General features: G+C 34.9%; 1 protein-coding gene across 1 annotated transcript in view; it reads left to right on the forward strand.

Moving 5' to 3' along the window:
• Positions 1-16,685, forward strand: part of ATRX (ATRX chromatin remodeler) — a 319,976-nt gene that overhangs the window by 50,763 nt on the left and 252,528 nt on the right. The window contains exon 2 of the mRNA XM_021678803.2: positions 8,821-8,933. Coding sequence (XP_021534478.1) covers positions 8,821-8,933 — 113 coding nt within the window. The remainder of the gene's footprint in view (positions 1-8,820; positions 8,934-16,685) is intronic.

Below are 16,685 nucleotides of genomic sequence, written 5' to 3' on the forward strand. Positions count from 1 at the left end.
TCTCCAAAAGCTAGTGAAACAAAAGCAAAAATGAACTTTTGGGACTTCATCAAGATAAAAAGCTTCTGCACAGTAAAGGAAACAGTTAACAAAACAAAGAGGCCACCCACAGAATGGGAGAAGATATTTGCAAATGACACTACAGATAAAGGGCTGGTATCCAAGATCTATAAAGAACTTCTCAAACTCAGCACCCAAAAAACAAATAAGTCAAAAAATGGGCAGAAGATACAAAAAGACACTTCTCTGAAGAAGACATACAAATGGCTAACAGACACATGAAAAAATGTTCATCATCATCAGCCATCAGGGAAATTCAACTCAAAACCACATTGAGATACCACCTTACACCAGTTAGAATGGCAAAAATGGACAGGGGAAGAAAGAACAAATACTGGAGAGGTTGTGGTTAAAGGGGAACCCTCTTACACTGTTGTTGGGAATGCAAGTTGGTACAGCCAGTTTGGAAAACAGCGTGGAGGTTTCTCAAAAAATTAAAAATAGAGCTACCTTATGACCTAGCAATTGCACTCCTGGATTTTTACCCCAAAGACACAGATGTAGTGAAAAGAAGGGCCATATGCACCCCAATGTTCATAGCAGCAATGTCTGCCTTAGCCAGACTGTTGAAAGCTGAGATGCCCTTCAGCCGATGAATGGATCAAGAAGATGTGTTCCATATATACAGTGGAATATGACTCAGTCATCAGAAAGGATGAATACCCAACTTTTACATCAACATGGATGGGACTGGAGGAGATTATGCTAAGTGAAATAAGTCAAGCAGAGAAAGTCAATTATCATAAGGTTTCACTTATTTGTGGAATATAAGGAATAGCATGGAGGCCATTAGGAGAAGGAAGGGAAAAATGAAGGGGGAGAAATCGGAGGGAGAGATGAACCATGAGAGACTGTGGACTCTGAGAGACAAAGAGGGTTTTAGAGGGGAGGGGGGAGGGGGGATTGGTTGGCCCGGTGATGGGTATTAAGGTGGGCACGTACTGCATGGAGCAGTGGTTGTTATACGAAAACAATGGATCGTGGATCACCACATCAAAAACTAATGATGTATTATATGGTGACTAACATAAGATAATAAAATAAAAAAAATAAATGGGGGACTCTTTCCCCGTTTCACTGTTAAAAAAAAAAAAATAGGTATTAACTCTTAATTGTTTGGTAGAATTCGCCTGTGAAGCCACATGGTCCTGGACTTGTGTTTGTTGGGAGTTTTTAAATTACTGATTCAGTTTATTTGCCAGTTATTGGTCTATTCAAAGTTTCTATTTTTTCCGGTTTCAGTTTTGGTAATTTATATGTTTCTAGGAATTTATTGATTTCTTGTAGGTTGTCTAATTTGTTAGCATTATAATTTTTCATAATCTCTAATAATTGTATTTCTCTGGTATTGCTTGTTACTTCTTTTCTCTCATTTATGATTTTTTTTACTTTGAGTCCTTTCTCTTTTTTCCTTGATAACTCTGGCTAGAGCTTTATCAATTTTGTTGTTCTTTTAAAAGAACCAGCTCCTGGTTTCATTGATCTGTTCTATTGTTTGTTTGTTTTTTTTTTTTTTTTAGTTTCTGTATCATTTATTTCTGCTCTAATCTTTATTTCCTTCTGCTGGTTTTAGGTTTTGTTTGTTTTTCTTTTACTAGCTCCTTTAGGTGTAAGGTTAGGTTGTTTATGTGAAAAATTTCTAGCATCTTGAGATATACCTATATTGTTGTAATCTCTCCTCTTAGAACCACCTTTGCTTCCTCGCAGCGGTTTTGGACCAGTGTATTTTCATTTTCCTTTGTTTCCATGTCCTGTTTTATTTCTTCTTTGATTTCTTGGTTGACCCATTCATTGTTTAGTAGCATGTTATTTAACCTCCATGTATTTGTGGTATTTCCAGATTTTTTCTTGTGGTTGACTTCTAGTTTCATAGTGTTGTGATTAGAAAATACGCATGGTATGAGTTCCATCTCTTTTAATTTGTTAGGGCTTGTTTTGTGGGCTGATGTGAAGATAAGTTGTTTTATTATTAAAATAAATGGCAATTGAAATTTAATGGTATTTCCTTCAGATTTTTATATTCCTAGAATTTTGTAGATGAATCTGAAGTCCCATTTGAACTGTTTTTAGTCTGTATTGATTCATGTGGCTTTATTTCATTCATTTAACTGCTTATAGTATTGTGCTATATGAACATACAGTCTATTCTGTTTTTTTTGTGAATAATTGTGTTATTCCCAAATTTTCTCTAGTGGAAGCAGTGCTGAAGTTTGTCTATTCTTTGTTCATATTTTTAGCGGCCACGTTCAACACAGACTTTCTCATAACTTTATATTTGCCTGATATATCCTACGTTTTTAAAGATATTTACCATTTTAACTATTTTTAAGTGTATAATTAATTGCCTTTAGGTACATACATTGGCATTCTTGTACTATCATTATCACTCTCTATTTCCAGAACTTTTTCATCATTTCCAACACAAAACTATACCCATTAAATAGTAACTGTGTATTACATCCCCGTTCCAGTCCTGTAATGTGCTTTCTGTCTCTATGAATTTAACTATTTTAGGAACCTCAACTATGTGGAATTATACAATATTTGTCCTATTGATGTGTCTGGCTTATTTATTTAATATAAGGTTTTCAAAGTATATTTTATAGCATGTGTAAGAATTTGATTCCTTTTGGGGGAATATCATTGCTTTTATTTCACGTGTCTGTTGTGTTTTATTGTTCCATTTATATATCTTTGATGGAATTTGGTTATTTGTACCTTTTGGCTCTTATAAATAATGCTGGTATGAATGTTGTTGTGTAAGTTCCTCCTTTCATTTCTTTTAGATATATACTTGGAGGTGGAATTGCTGGGTCATATGGCAGTTCCATGTTTAACTTTTTGAAGTATTACCATACGGTTTTTCTCCAGTGCTTGAACCATTCGATATTGCTACCAGCAGTACATTCAGGGTTCCAGTTTCTCCACATCCTCATCATGACTTGTTATTTTCCTTTTTTTTGTAATATAAATGGGTGCAAAATTGTATCTCATTTTGGTTTTGATTTGCTTTTCCCTAATGATTAGTAATGTAGAGCCTGTTTTTGTGTGCTCACTGGATATTTGTACATCTTCTTGAAAAATTTCTATTTAAGTCATTTGCCTATTTTTAAATTTTGTTGTTGAGTTCTAGGATTTTCTTATGTATTCTGGATACCAGTACCATTTCATATATATGATTTGGAAATATTTTCTCATATTCTCTGGGTTGTCTTTTCACTCTCTTGATGGTGTCCTTTGATGCACAGAAGGTACTCATTTTGATGCACAGAAGGTATTCATTTTGATGAAATCCAGTTTTTTTTTTCTTTTGTTGCATTGTACTTTTGGTGTTGTAGTCAAGAAATCATGAAATACAATGTCATGAAGATTTTTTCCTATGTTTTCTTCCAGTAATTTAATAGTTTTAGCTACTATGTTTAGTTCTTTGATGCATTTTGTATTAATTTTTATATGTGATGTCAGGCAAGGGTCCAGCTTCATTCTTTGGCATGTGGATATCCAGTTTTCCCAGCACTATTTGTTGAAAGAGGTGCCCTTTCTCAATTGATTGATCTTGCTGCCTTGTTAAAAAATCATTGACCATATCTACACAAGGGTTTAGTTTCGGGTTTTCTATTCCATTGGTCTATATGTTTGTCCTTATGTCGATACCACACTGTTTCTATCATTTTAGCTCTGGTGTTAGTTTTGAAATCAAGAAGTGTGAGTTCTCTTTCTTCTTTTTCATGATTGTTATGGTTTTTTGGGATTAAGTGTGAGTTCTCTAACTTTCTTATTTTTCATGATTCTTATGGTTTTTTGGGATTCCATGAGCTTCTCCATGAATTTTAAGATGGGTTTTTCTATTTTTGCAAAAAATGCTGTTGGGATTTCGATAGGAGTTGAAATGAATCTCTAGGTGGTTTGTGGAGTATTGTTATTTTAACAATATTAACTTTTTCTAATCCATCAACACAGGGTATCTTTCCATTTATTTGTGTTTAATTTTTTTCAGCAGTGAAAGCAGTGCTGTTTTGCAGTTTTCAGTGCATAAATCTTTTGCCTCCTTGGTTAAATTAATTCTAAAATATTTAATTGTTTTCAATGCTATTGTAGTTGGAATTGTTTTCTTAATTTCCATTTTGGACTGTTCATTGTTAGTGTATAGAAATGCAACTGGTTTTTGTGTGTTGATTTTGTATCCACTAACTTTACTGAGTTTATTAGCTGTCTCAGAAATTTTTTGTGATCTATTTAAGGTTTTCTACATAGAAGATGCCATCTTGTGAATAGAGATAATGTAACTCCCGTTTGGATAATAATATTTTTATCAGTGCTATTTTCAGCAATCATGATGTGAACAAAAATTTTAAATTACTGTTCATTTTTCCATTAAAAAAACCATTTTGGTCAATGTGATCATACTCATGATCATATAACCAAATTTCAGAGACTGTGTCATCCATTTTTGTGTCTTAAACACAGGTAGATGAATGAGTTGAAAGTGAAAAATAGTTTTGTAAGACATTATCATTGAAGGAAAGTGGGTAATGAATACACAGAATCTTTCTTAAAACTGCATGTGAATCTACATTTATCTCATAATAAAAAATTCAGTTTAAAAAGTGGTTAGTCCCTCTATGCATAAACATCTCCAAAATAATAGTACAAAAGAATACACATAAAATATTTGGTATCCCACAGTTCCTCCTGGAAAAAAAATAAAGCAGTAAACATTCAAGGGAAAGAACACAGCCCGTAGTTACAAATATTGACATTAGGACTCAAAATTTGTCTAAAATCTAGTCATTCATGATATGGTTATTTTACAGGAAGAATTAAATTTTTCTTGATCCACTTGCATATAGGCAGGTCAGACTTCAGTAGTCATCTGCATCAAGCCACTGTTGAAATTGTGTGACTGTAAGCATGAAGGCTGAACGCATTGTTCCTCAGTGGAGATTTTTAACCACTTTTAAAGGATGGTTTAGTGGAGATTTTTAACCACTTTTAAAGGATGGTTTTAAGGACTTATTTAGCATGTACAGTTAAGTAATGTATATAGTACTGGTTGAGTCAGCTTCATATTTTGGTAGAGGAAGAGAGTGACAACCATGTCTAGATCTAATAAAACATATCATTTGCAATAGTTCACAATTATAAAACTGGTAAGTTAATGTGTGTGGTTTTGCCTTAGGAAGATTGTTCACTTCACAAAAGGATTGGTAAATGTTGCCTTTTTAAATAGTTGATTTTGGTGTGTTTAAAATACCATTTCCACAAATTACACTTACACAATTACAAGGATCATCTCTGAAAGTGCGATTCTAAAAATGAGGCAGATTTAAAAAACTGACATCAGAGCTTTTATATGCAGATGAGTATTTCCCTTCTAAGTATTCACTGTAGGAGGCCATGCTGATATCAGTGATGTCATTCCTTAGGACATTTTGAGAACTCTCCTTTTGTAACCCATTTAGAAGGTATGCAAGAAAATAAATCTTCAGGAATACTTCAGATTTTGGCAAAAACTAATTTTACCCAACTTGATAACTCACCACATTTGATTCTAAATGACATTTGGCTATTTCTAAAAATCCCATCCACTCTCAACAAGAGAAGATTTGTCAAATCAATGGGCAAAATTTTTTAAGTATCATTTTTTTTTTCTTTTACCACTTGGCTTCTACCTGGTCTCATAATTTATAATACAAACATGTTTATGTCTAAAAGTGCTATCCTTCACAGAAGGAAAGATTTCTACTGATTGTATCCAATCGTTTTAATTTTTGCATTTGGTGATACTAATATTAAAGGGTTATGCTGATTTATCCATAGTCCTGACCTTGGCCAGCTACAGCATGAATTCATGTGATCACTGGCTTTGTGGTTGGATTTCTGTGAATTCTAGGAATGAGTAAGAAAATCGTTATTCTGCCAGTTTGCTATATGCTCTTTTCTAAAGAACAACTTTTTTGCTCTTTGTAATCTGTTGATGGGACAAGATGTAGAATGACATCATTCATTCTTATTTTTGAATTTTGGTTACAAGGAGTTTTGTGTGCCATTGGTAGACATGTAGCATCTTTTTCTCTGGTTCCATTTTCTAATTTAAGATTAAGGACTCTGAGTAACTCGACAATTTTTCATACATCTAAGTGTTTTCGAAAGCAAGGTTATGGCAAAAAGTAGAAATTATACCAAGTCTTGGTACCTTTATTGTAGAGGCAAGTTTGTTGCAGAATTTTGTTAAAAAAACAAACAAAAAAACAAAAACCCTCTTCATCGAAACAAAACCACCAAAATTCCACATAGTAATGTCTGTTATATCTCATTTCTTTTTCCTTCCCTTAATATCCTGGGTTCTCTCTAGCCAAACATAGGAAAATGGTGCAGAGGGGACTATTGCCCTTGGGGTGGGCCCAGTGCATTGCTTGAATGGGAATGGTGCCTGGCCCAGGAAGCACCAACACAGCTGTTACCCGATTCAGTGTTTTAATTTGCATTCTGTTGATTCTTAGTGAGGTTGCAGTGCTTTTTCTCCCAATTTTTTGTTACCCAGTTGTATTCCCTTTTCAAAAATTGTTTCTTTTATTCATTTATCTACTAAGACTTGAGTATTTTTAAAAAATATGAGGATGTTTTTATCTCCTTATTTTCAAATTATTTGCCTTTTACATTTTGGTTATGGATATCTTTAGAAGTGTATGCACAAGTTTTTTTTTTATGTAAATACATAGGTATGTTCTTGAATTTCTTCTGTTTGCATTTTTTATTGAGAAAATTTACATAAAATTCACTGTTTAAATCAATTTAGTTTATAAGTCAGTTTTTTTTTAGAAAATGTACAATATTGTGCAACTGTCATACTTTGTAATTCAGAACATTTTCATTGCCCGAAAAAGTAGCCCATATCTCCCAATACCCCACTTCCGCCGTCCCCTGGCAGTCACTGATCTTAATGTCTCTATAGAATTGCCTGTTCTGGACATTTCATATATATATACAGGGAATCATCCAATATGTGGCATTTTGCATTTGCCTTTTTTAGCATAATGTTTCCAAGTGTCATCCATGTTTTAGCATGGGTGTATATTTTATTCCTTTTTATCGGGACCTAATATTCCATTGTTTATTTAACAGTTGGTAGACATTTGGGTACTTTCTACTTTTTTAACTGTTACAAATATTGCTGCTATGGACATTTGTGTACAGTATTTGTGTGGATATATGATTTCATTGTTTTGGATATATATCTAGGTATGGAATTACTGAATTATTTGGTAACTCTTTAAGTTTTTGAGTTACTACTAAACTTCTTCACAATGACTGCATCATTTTACATCTACATCAGCAATATATGTGGATTCCAGTTTCTCTACACCCTTGCCAACCCTTATTTTTCATTTAAAAAATTATATCCACCCTTGGGCGCCTGGGTGGCTCAGTCGGTTGAGCGACTGCCTTCGGCTCAGGTCATGATCCCAGGGTCCTGGGATCGAGTCCCGCATCGGGCTCCCTGCTCTGCGGGGAGCCTGCTTCTCCCTCTCCCTCTCCCCCTGCTTGTGTTCCCTCTCTCGCTGTGTCTCTCTCTGTCAAATAAATAAATAAAATCTTTAAAATAAATAAATAAATAAAAATAAAAAATTATATCCACCCTAATGAGTGTAAAATAGTATCTTGTGGTTTTGATTTGCATTTTTTTAATGACTAATAATCTTGAACATTTTTCATGTTTTACTGGCGCTTTGTATATCTTCTGTGGAGAAGTGTATATCTATGTCCTTTGCCCATTTTATTTATTTGAGAGAGAATGAAAGAAAGAGAGAGCATGAGAGGGTGGAAGGTCAGAGGGAGAAGCAGACTCCCGGCTGATCAGGGAGCCTGACAGGGAATTCTATTCTGGGACTCCAGGATCGTGACCTGAGCTGAAGGCAGTCACCTAACTGACTGAGCCACCTAGGCATCCATGTCCTTTGCCCATTTTTAAATTGGGTCCTTTCTCTTTTTATTGTTAAATTATAAAAATTCTGTATTAAAAGGTTATAAATCCTTTAAAGAGATATATCATCTTATTTGAAGGATATATATTATGCAAAAGGATATTAATACCTTTTCAGATATATGATTTGAAAATAGTTTTCTTTAGTTGTATGGTTCATCTCTTCACTTTCTTGATGGTATCTTTTGATACACAAAAGTTTTGAATTTCAATCAAGTCAGTTTTATCTATTTTCCCTTGTTTAAGTTTAGGAAATCCTGTATTAGAAATGGGATATATGTTTATTTGGTGCATTCTTTTAAGGTTTTAGCTTTTATAAATCTGTTGGATTACAGATGTACCTATTATATAACTTAGCAGGATATGCTGTAACAATTTAGTTATATAAATATTTCCCTGGGAATCCCTGAGCTCTTCTAAGTCCTGTTTTAGATTTTCTTCATCTTTTTGTCATTTATACAATTATTCTGTGACAAGCAGAAGATAGAGTGATTAAAAAAATACAGAAGCCTTCCAGAGAGTGTTTAGTAAATATATTTGATATATTAGTCAATTGTTATTTTAAATGATGTAAAGCAAAATCACTCAGCATTTTACTCATGTTTTCAAATCCTCAATGAAATAATGAAAATTCGTTTTCTTTTACTTTTATTTTGAATATGCATTCTTTCAGACCACTTACAGTATAGGTATGTTTTCAGTTTGTTAGAAGTTTACATTTGAATAAATAGGTGACAGGCTAATTAAAGAAGTTCTTTAAATTTTTGTTTTGATAGTGAAAGCAAGTTGAATACATTGGTGCAGAAGCTTCATGACTTCCTGGCACACTCATCAGAAGAATCTGAAGAAACAAGTTCTCCTCCAAGACTTGTGATGAACCAAAGCACAGGTAAATTGAGAAATAATGTGCAATATCTTCTAGTCTATTTTCCATTTAGTTTTGGGAGGGAGCAGCTATTGAAGGCTTTATTAGCCCTTCTGAATCTAGTGTTTAGCTAATATCTGATATTGGAGATTTTAATTTAGATAAGTAATGTAAGTTGTATGGTTATAGGTGCTTAGAGAAGGATGCACTATGGTTTTATGCGTTAATGGAGATATCGTACAGTATGGGTGATAAATGTTCACTCTGAAAAATAGGTAGTATTAGAAGAGGTGGGAGCAGTGTAGAAATGTATTTTAGTTATTTGAGTATTATGAGTTAATTTTTTACGTCATTTGATAACTGAGTAGAATTGGTGAATTTTTAAAATAAAAACTCAGTACCGGGCGCCTGGGTGGCTCAGTCGTTAAGCGTCTGCCTTCGGCTCAGGTCATGATCCCAGGGTCCTGGGATCGAGTCCCCACATCGAGCTCCCTGCTCGGCGGGAAGCCTGCTTTTCCCTCTCCCACTCCCCCTGCTTGTGTTCCTGCTCTCGCTGTCTCTCTCTCTGTCAAATAAATAAATAAAATTAAAAAAAAAAAAAAACAAACCTCAGTACCTCCTTTCTACCTCCTTTTCTCCTTTTAAAAAGTGTCCTGTATCATGTGATGATCACTTTTGAGGTTTTCAAGGGTAGCTACATATATAAGAGCTGAATACACACACATACACACACACACAAGTGCATGTGCACCACAAATACAGTATGTACACAAAGTGTAAGAGTGGTAGACCACTGTGAGAAGTTCAACCATATATGTAATTAGAATCCCATAAGGGGAGAAAAGATAGAATGGGTCAGAAACCTACGTGAGCATTTTCTGGAAGTGACGAAAGGCATCAGGCCATAGATTCATGAAACTCTGTGAACCTCAAGCAGGATAAACACAAAGAAAACTATAGCTAGATATATCATAATTAAACTCCTAAAGGACAAAAAACCAAGAGAAAAACTTACAAGCAGAGGAAAAATATCATTGCTTTCAAAGGAACAGCAATAACAATGATAGCACAGTTAGCAACATGAATGATAGAAACTACATGATAATGAAATGATTTCTTTAAAGTACCAAATGAAAATAATTGCCATCTTGGAAGTGTATATTCAGTGAAAGCATCTTTCAAAAGTGAAGGTGAAATTAATATAGACAAAAAGTGAGAACTCCATCATGTCAGTAGACCTACAATAGATGAAATAGTAAAGGGTTTTCTTAAATCAGAAGGAAAATAATCTGAAATGGCAACACCAAAATATAGGAAGTATTGGATAATGGGAAGGGTAAGTAGGTGGGTGAAACTAAATATATAGTGTTATCTAATCCATAGTCTTTATTCTTTTTTTTTTTTTAATTTTATTATGTTATGTTAGTCACCATCATTAGTTTTTGATGTAGTGATCCACGATCCATTGTTTTCGTATAACACCTAGTGCTCCATGCAGTATGTGCCCTCCTTAATACCCATCATCGGGCTAACCAATTCCCCCCCCCACCCCCAAACCCTGTTTGTTTCTCAGGTCCATAGTCGCTCATGGTTCATCTCTCCCTCCAATTCCCCCTACCCATTTTTCCCTTCCTTCTCCTAATGTCTTCCATGTTATTCCTTATGTTCCACAAATAAGTGAAACCATATGATAATTGACTTTCTCTGCTTGACTTATTTCACTTAGCATAATCTCCTCCAGTCCCATCCATGTTGATGTAAAAGTTGGGTATTCATCTTTTCTGATGGCTGAGTCATATTCCATTCTATATATGGACCACATCTTCTTTACCCATGCATCTGTTGAAGGGCATCTCGGCTCTTTCCACAGTTTGGCTATTGTGGACATTGCTGCTATGAACATTGGGGTGCATATGGCCCTTCTTTTCACTACATCTGTGTCTTTGGGGTAAATACCCAAGAGTGCAATTGCTGGGTCATAGGGTAGCTCTATTTTTAAATGTTTGAGGCACCTCCGCACTGTTTTCCAAAGTGGCTGTACCAACTTGCATTCCCACCAACGGTGTAATAGGGTTCCCCTTTCTCCACAACCTCTCCAACATTTGTTGTTTCTTTCCCTGTCCATTTTTGCCATTCTAACTGGTGTAAGGTGGTATCTCAGTGTGGTTTTGATTTGGATTTCTGTGATGGCTAATGATGATGAATATTTTTTCATGTGTCTGTTAGCCATTTGTATGTCTTCTTCAGAGAAGTGTCTGTTCATCTCTTCTGCACACTTTTTGACTTGATTATTTGTTCTTTGCGTGTTGAGTTTGAGAAGTTCTTTATAGATCTTGGATACCAGCCCTTTATCTGTAGTGTCATTTGCAAATATCTTCTCCCATTCTGTGGGTGGCCTCTTTGTTTTGTTGACTGTTTCCTTCGCTGTGCAGAAGCTTTTTATCTTGATGAAGTCCCAAAAGTTCATTTTTGCTTTTGTTTCACTAGCTTTTGGAGATGTATCTTGAAAGAAGTTGCTGTGGCCGATGTCAAAAGGGTTACTGCCTATGTTCTCCTCTAGGATTTTGATGGACTCCTGTCTCACATTGAGGTCTTTCATCCCATAGTCTTTATTCTTAATTCAAAAATTACTGGAACAGTTTTTTTATAGGTAAATTTTTCCTCCCAAGTCAAGTATCCACTTGAAGATAACATATATAGATAGCATATGGTTGTCTTTTCTCTTTAGTCTTTTTATTTTTATTTTATTTTTTAAAAGATTTTATTTGTTTATTTGAGAGAGTGCGCACTCAAGAGCAGAGTGGGAGGGAGAGGAAGGGGGAAAGAGTCTCAATCAGACTCTGTGCTGATGGATTATGGGCTTGGCTCGATCTCACCACCCATGAGATCATGACCTGAGCTGAAACCAAGAGTTGGATGCTTAACTGACTGAGCTACCCAGGTGCCCCTCTTTAGTCCTTTTAAATCTAAAACCATTTCTTTGTCTGTTGGAGCCATGATACTTTTGAAACGTACAGGTCTATGGTGACCGTTGATATGAATTTGTCTGATTAGTTATAATTAGATTCAGGTTATTTATTTTTATTGGGGTTAATATGTGGTATTGTGTTCTTGTCATTACATCATACCACAAGGCACATGATGTAATTTTCTTTTTTTTTTTAAAGCTTTATTTTTTTTAAAGATTTTATTTATTTGACAGCACACATAAGCGCACAAGCAGGGGGCAGACAGAGGGTGAGGGAGAAGCAGGCTCCTCATTTAGTAGAGAGCCCGACTTGGGGCTCAATCCCAGGACCCTGGGATGATGGATGACCTGAACCAAAGGCAGATGCTTAACCGACTGAGCCACCCATGCACCCCTGTAATTTTTTCTTTTATTAGTGATGTTAACTTAGCTTACTTAACTGTGGTTATTATGCTAGATTAATCCACTATAAACTTATGATTTATTCCTTTGTAACTAATAAGTAATTTGTAGGGTATTACTGTGAAACTATTTAGGTATTCTTTTTCATTATCAAAAGTTAACTTATGTGTTTTCTATTGCACATAACCACAAACATGGCATCTTATAATAATCTAGATGTATTATTTCACAGTTCTGTAGGTCAGAAGTCCAGTGAGCCTTCCTGGGCTCTCCTCAGGGTATCACAAGGCTAAAGTGAAAGTGTCTTTGAGACTGTGTTCCTTTCTGAAAGCTCTGTGGAAAAATCCATTTCTGTGCTCATTTAGGTTGTTCGCAGAATTCAAGTCCTTGTGGTTATAGGCCTAAGGTTCCCATTTCTTGCTGGCTGTTGGTCAGGATCCTCTCTCTTAGCTTAAGGCTGTTTGTATTTCTTCTCACATGGCCCCCTCCATATTCAAAGCCAGCACGTTGAGTCTTTCTCATGCTTTGAATCTCTTTTGCTTTCTTCTTCAGCCATCATCTGGAGAAATTTACCTACTGTTAAGGACTCATGTGATTACACTAGCCAAATCCCTTTCACCCCTTCCTCCAATTTTTAAGGTCAATGGTGCTATTTTATATAGTAAAGTCATGGAAGTAGCATTTCCTCACATTCATAGGTTCTGGAGATTAGGGAGCATGAAATCTTGGGGGCCATATGTAGAAAATCTGCATACTGCAGTATCCATTCATGATTCTTGGCTACATTGATGGGTTCCAAATGCTGAATAATCTATTATTACTTACGTCTTTTAGTTGATGTATTACTGTAAGTATACGGGAGGGCTTTACATTCTATTCTCTCTTCATTTGTTTAATTTGTATATACTAATATTCTTTCTTTATTCATTAATATCTCTATATTTATTTCAGTGTTCTTTTGTATCACTGGTGGCAAGTGGGAGCCCCTTCTATATGGCTCCTGGTGACCTTTTTACAACTCATCATCCTAGAGCACTTCATTACTTTCTGCCCTCACAAGATGTTGAATGTGTATTTTGCACTGTCCTTTACCTGGCCCAGATATCAGTTATTTCTCCAAGGAGTTCCACTTCCTTTTAGTGAGATACTGTATTTAGAAACCAAGATCTGGTTGTACAGTGTTCTCATTGCCACCAGGATATCTTTGGTTACATGCCCTTTCACAGAGAAAATGGATATATGTGTTAATATTTTCATGAGTTGATATTGATACTTTTATTTTTTAATTAATTTATTTTTAAATTCCAGTATAACCTTACAGTTTTATATTATTTTCAGGTGTACAATATAGTGATTCAACAATTCCATACATTAAGAGTACTCTTAGTCCCCTTTACTTGCTTCACCTACCCATCTGCCCTCTGGTAACCACCAGTTTGTTCTCTTTTGTTTGTTACTTTTTTCTTTGTTTTGTTTCTTAAATTCCACATATGAGTAAAATCATGTATCTGTCTTTATCTGACTGGCTTATTCTGCTTAGCACTATATCCTTTAGATCTATCCATGTTATTGCAAATGGTAAGATTTCATTCTTTTTTATGGCTGAGTAATATTCCATTGTATATACATACCACATTGTCTTTATTCATCTATTGATGGACACTTGGGTTGCTTCCATATATTGGCTATTGTAAATAATACTTCAGTAAACATAGGTGTGCACATATCTTTTCAAATTAGTGTTTTTGTATTTTTGGGATAAATATCCAGTAGTGGAATTACTGGATCATATGGTAATAATATTTTTAATTTTTTGAGGAACCTCTATATGGTTTTCAACAGTGGCTATACAGTTTGCATTCCCAGCAACAGTGCACAAGAGTTCCTTTTTCTTCACACCCTTGCCAACACTTGTGGTTTCTTGTGCTTTAAATTTCATCCATTCTGACAGGTGTGAGTTGATATCTCATTGTGGTTTTGATTTGCATTTCCTTGACGAGTGATGTTGAGCATCTTTTCATGTTGGCCATCTGTATGTATTCTTTGGAAAAATGTCTGTTGATGTCTTTTGCCCATTTTAAAATTGGATTATCTGTGTGGTTTTTTGGTGTTGAGTTGTGTAAGTTCTTTATATATTTTGGATACTAACCCATATTGGGTATGTCATTTGCAAATATCTTTTCCCACTCAGTAGGTTATCTTTTAGTTTTGTTGATTGTTTCCTTTGCTGTGCAGAAGCATTGTATTTTGATGTAGTTTATTTTTGCTTTTGTTTCCCTTGCCTCAGAAGACACATCTAGAAAAATGTTGCTATGGTGGATGTCAGAGAAATTACTGTCTGTGCTCTCTTCTAGGATTTTTATGGTTTTAGGTCTCACATTTAGGTCTTTAATGCATTTTGAGTTTATGTCTGTGTATGGTGTCAGAAAGTGGTCCAGTTTCATTCTTCTCAAATTTTTATTTGCATGTTGCTGTCCAGTTTTCCCAGTATTTGTTGAAGAGACTTTTTCCCATTGCATATTCTTGCCTCCTTTGTTGAAAATTAATCAACCATATAATCTTGGATTTATTTCTAGGCTATTTTATTCCATTGATCTATGTGTCTTTTATTGTGCCAGTACCATACTGTTTTGATCACTACAGCTTTGTAGTATATCTTGAAATCTGGGATTGTGATACCTTCAGTTTTGTTCTTCCTTTTCAAGATTGCTTTGGTTATTTGGGGACTTCTGTGATTCTATACAAATTTTAGGATTGTTTGTTCTAGTTCTGTGAAAAATGCTGTTGGTATTTTGATAGGGATTGCATTAAATGTGTAGATTGCTTTGGTTAGTATAGACATTTTAACAATATATGTTCTTCCAATCCATGAGCTTGGAATGTTTTCCATTTCTTTGTGTCCTGTTCAATTTCTTTCACAAGTGTTCTTTAATTTTCAGAGTACAGATCTTTGGCTTCTTTGGTTAGGTTTCTTCCTAGGTATCTTCATGGTTTTGGTAAAATTATAAATGGGATTATTTTCTCAATTTTTTTCTAGTACTTCATTATTAGTACATAAAAATTCAACAGATTTCTATAGATTGCTTTTGTATCCTGCAACTTTACTGAATTTGTGTATCAGTTCTACTAGTTTTTTGTTGGAGTCTTGAGGGTTTCCTCTATATAGTATCATGTCATCTGCAAATAGTAAAAGTTTGTGTTCTTCCTTACCAATTTGGATGCTTTTCATTTCTTTTTATTTTCTGATTCCTGTGGCTAAGATTTGCAGTACTATATTGTATAAGAGTGGTGAGGGTGGACATCCTATGTTTTGTTCCTCACCTTAGGGGAAAAACTCCCAGTTCTTTCCGCATTAAGGATGATGGTAGCTGTGGGTTTTTTATAAATGGCCTTTATTATTTTGAGGTATGTTCCCACTAAACCTACTATGAGTGTTTTTGTCATGAAAGGACGTCATACGTTGTCAAATCCTTTTTCTGCATCTTTTGAAATTATCATATGGTTTTTATCCTTTCTATATTGAATGAGATGTATCTCATTGACTGATTTGTGAATATTGACTCACCTTGCATCCCAGGAATAAATCCTGCCTGATCTTGGTAAATGATTCTTTAATGTATTGTTGGATTCACTTTGCTTATATTTTGCTGAGGAATTTTGCATCTCTGTTCAGGGATATTGCCATGTGGTTCTCTTTTTTTTTAGTGGAGTCTTTATCTGGTTTTGGTATCAGGGTTACACTGGCCTGATTGAATGAATTTGAAAGCTTTCTTTCCTCTTCTATTTTTTGGCACAGTTTGAGAAGAAGAGGTATTAACTCTTTAAATGTTTGGTAGAATTCACCTGTGAAACCATCTGGTCATGGATTTTTGTTGGTTGTTTTTGAATACAGATTCAATCTTACTGCTGGTAATAGTCTGCTCAGATCATCTATTTCTTACTGATTCAGTTTTGGGAGGTTATGTTTCTAGGAATTTATCCATTTCTTATAGGTTTTCCAGTTTGTTGGCATATACTTTTTCATAATATTTTCTTATAATCGTTTGTATTTCTGTGTTGTTGGTTGTTATTTCTCCTCTTCTTATTTCCAGTTTTGAGTTCTGTTTTTTGATGAGTCTGGATAAGATTTCAATTTTATTTCTATTTTGTTTATTTCTGCTCTTATTTTTTTTTTAAAGATTTACTTATTTATTTGAGAGAGAGAGCACATGCGTGTGAATAGGGGGAAGGGCAGAGGGGAAGCAGACCCCCGACTGAGTGGGGAGCCTGATGTAGATCTTCATCTCCCAACTGGGAATATCATGACCTGAGCCTAAACCAGGAGTTGGACCGTCAACTGGGTGAGCCACCCAGGTGCCCCTATTTCTGCTCTTATTTTTATTACTTCCGTCTGCTGTTTTTGGGTT

The sequence above is a fragment of the Neomonachus schauinslandi genome, chromosome X (assembly GCF_002201575.2).
Source record: "Neomonachus schauinslandi chromosome X, ASM220157v2, whole genome shotgun sequence".
Lineage (NCBI taxonomy): Eukaryota > Metazoa > Chordata > Mammalia > Carnivora > Phocidae > Neomonachus > Neomonachus schauinslandi.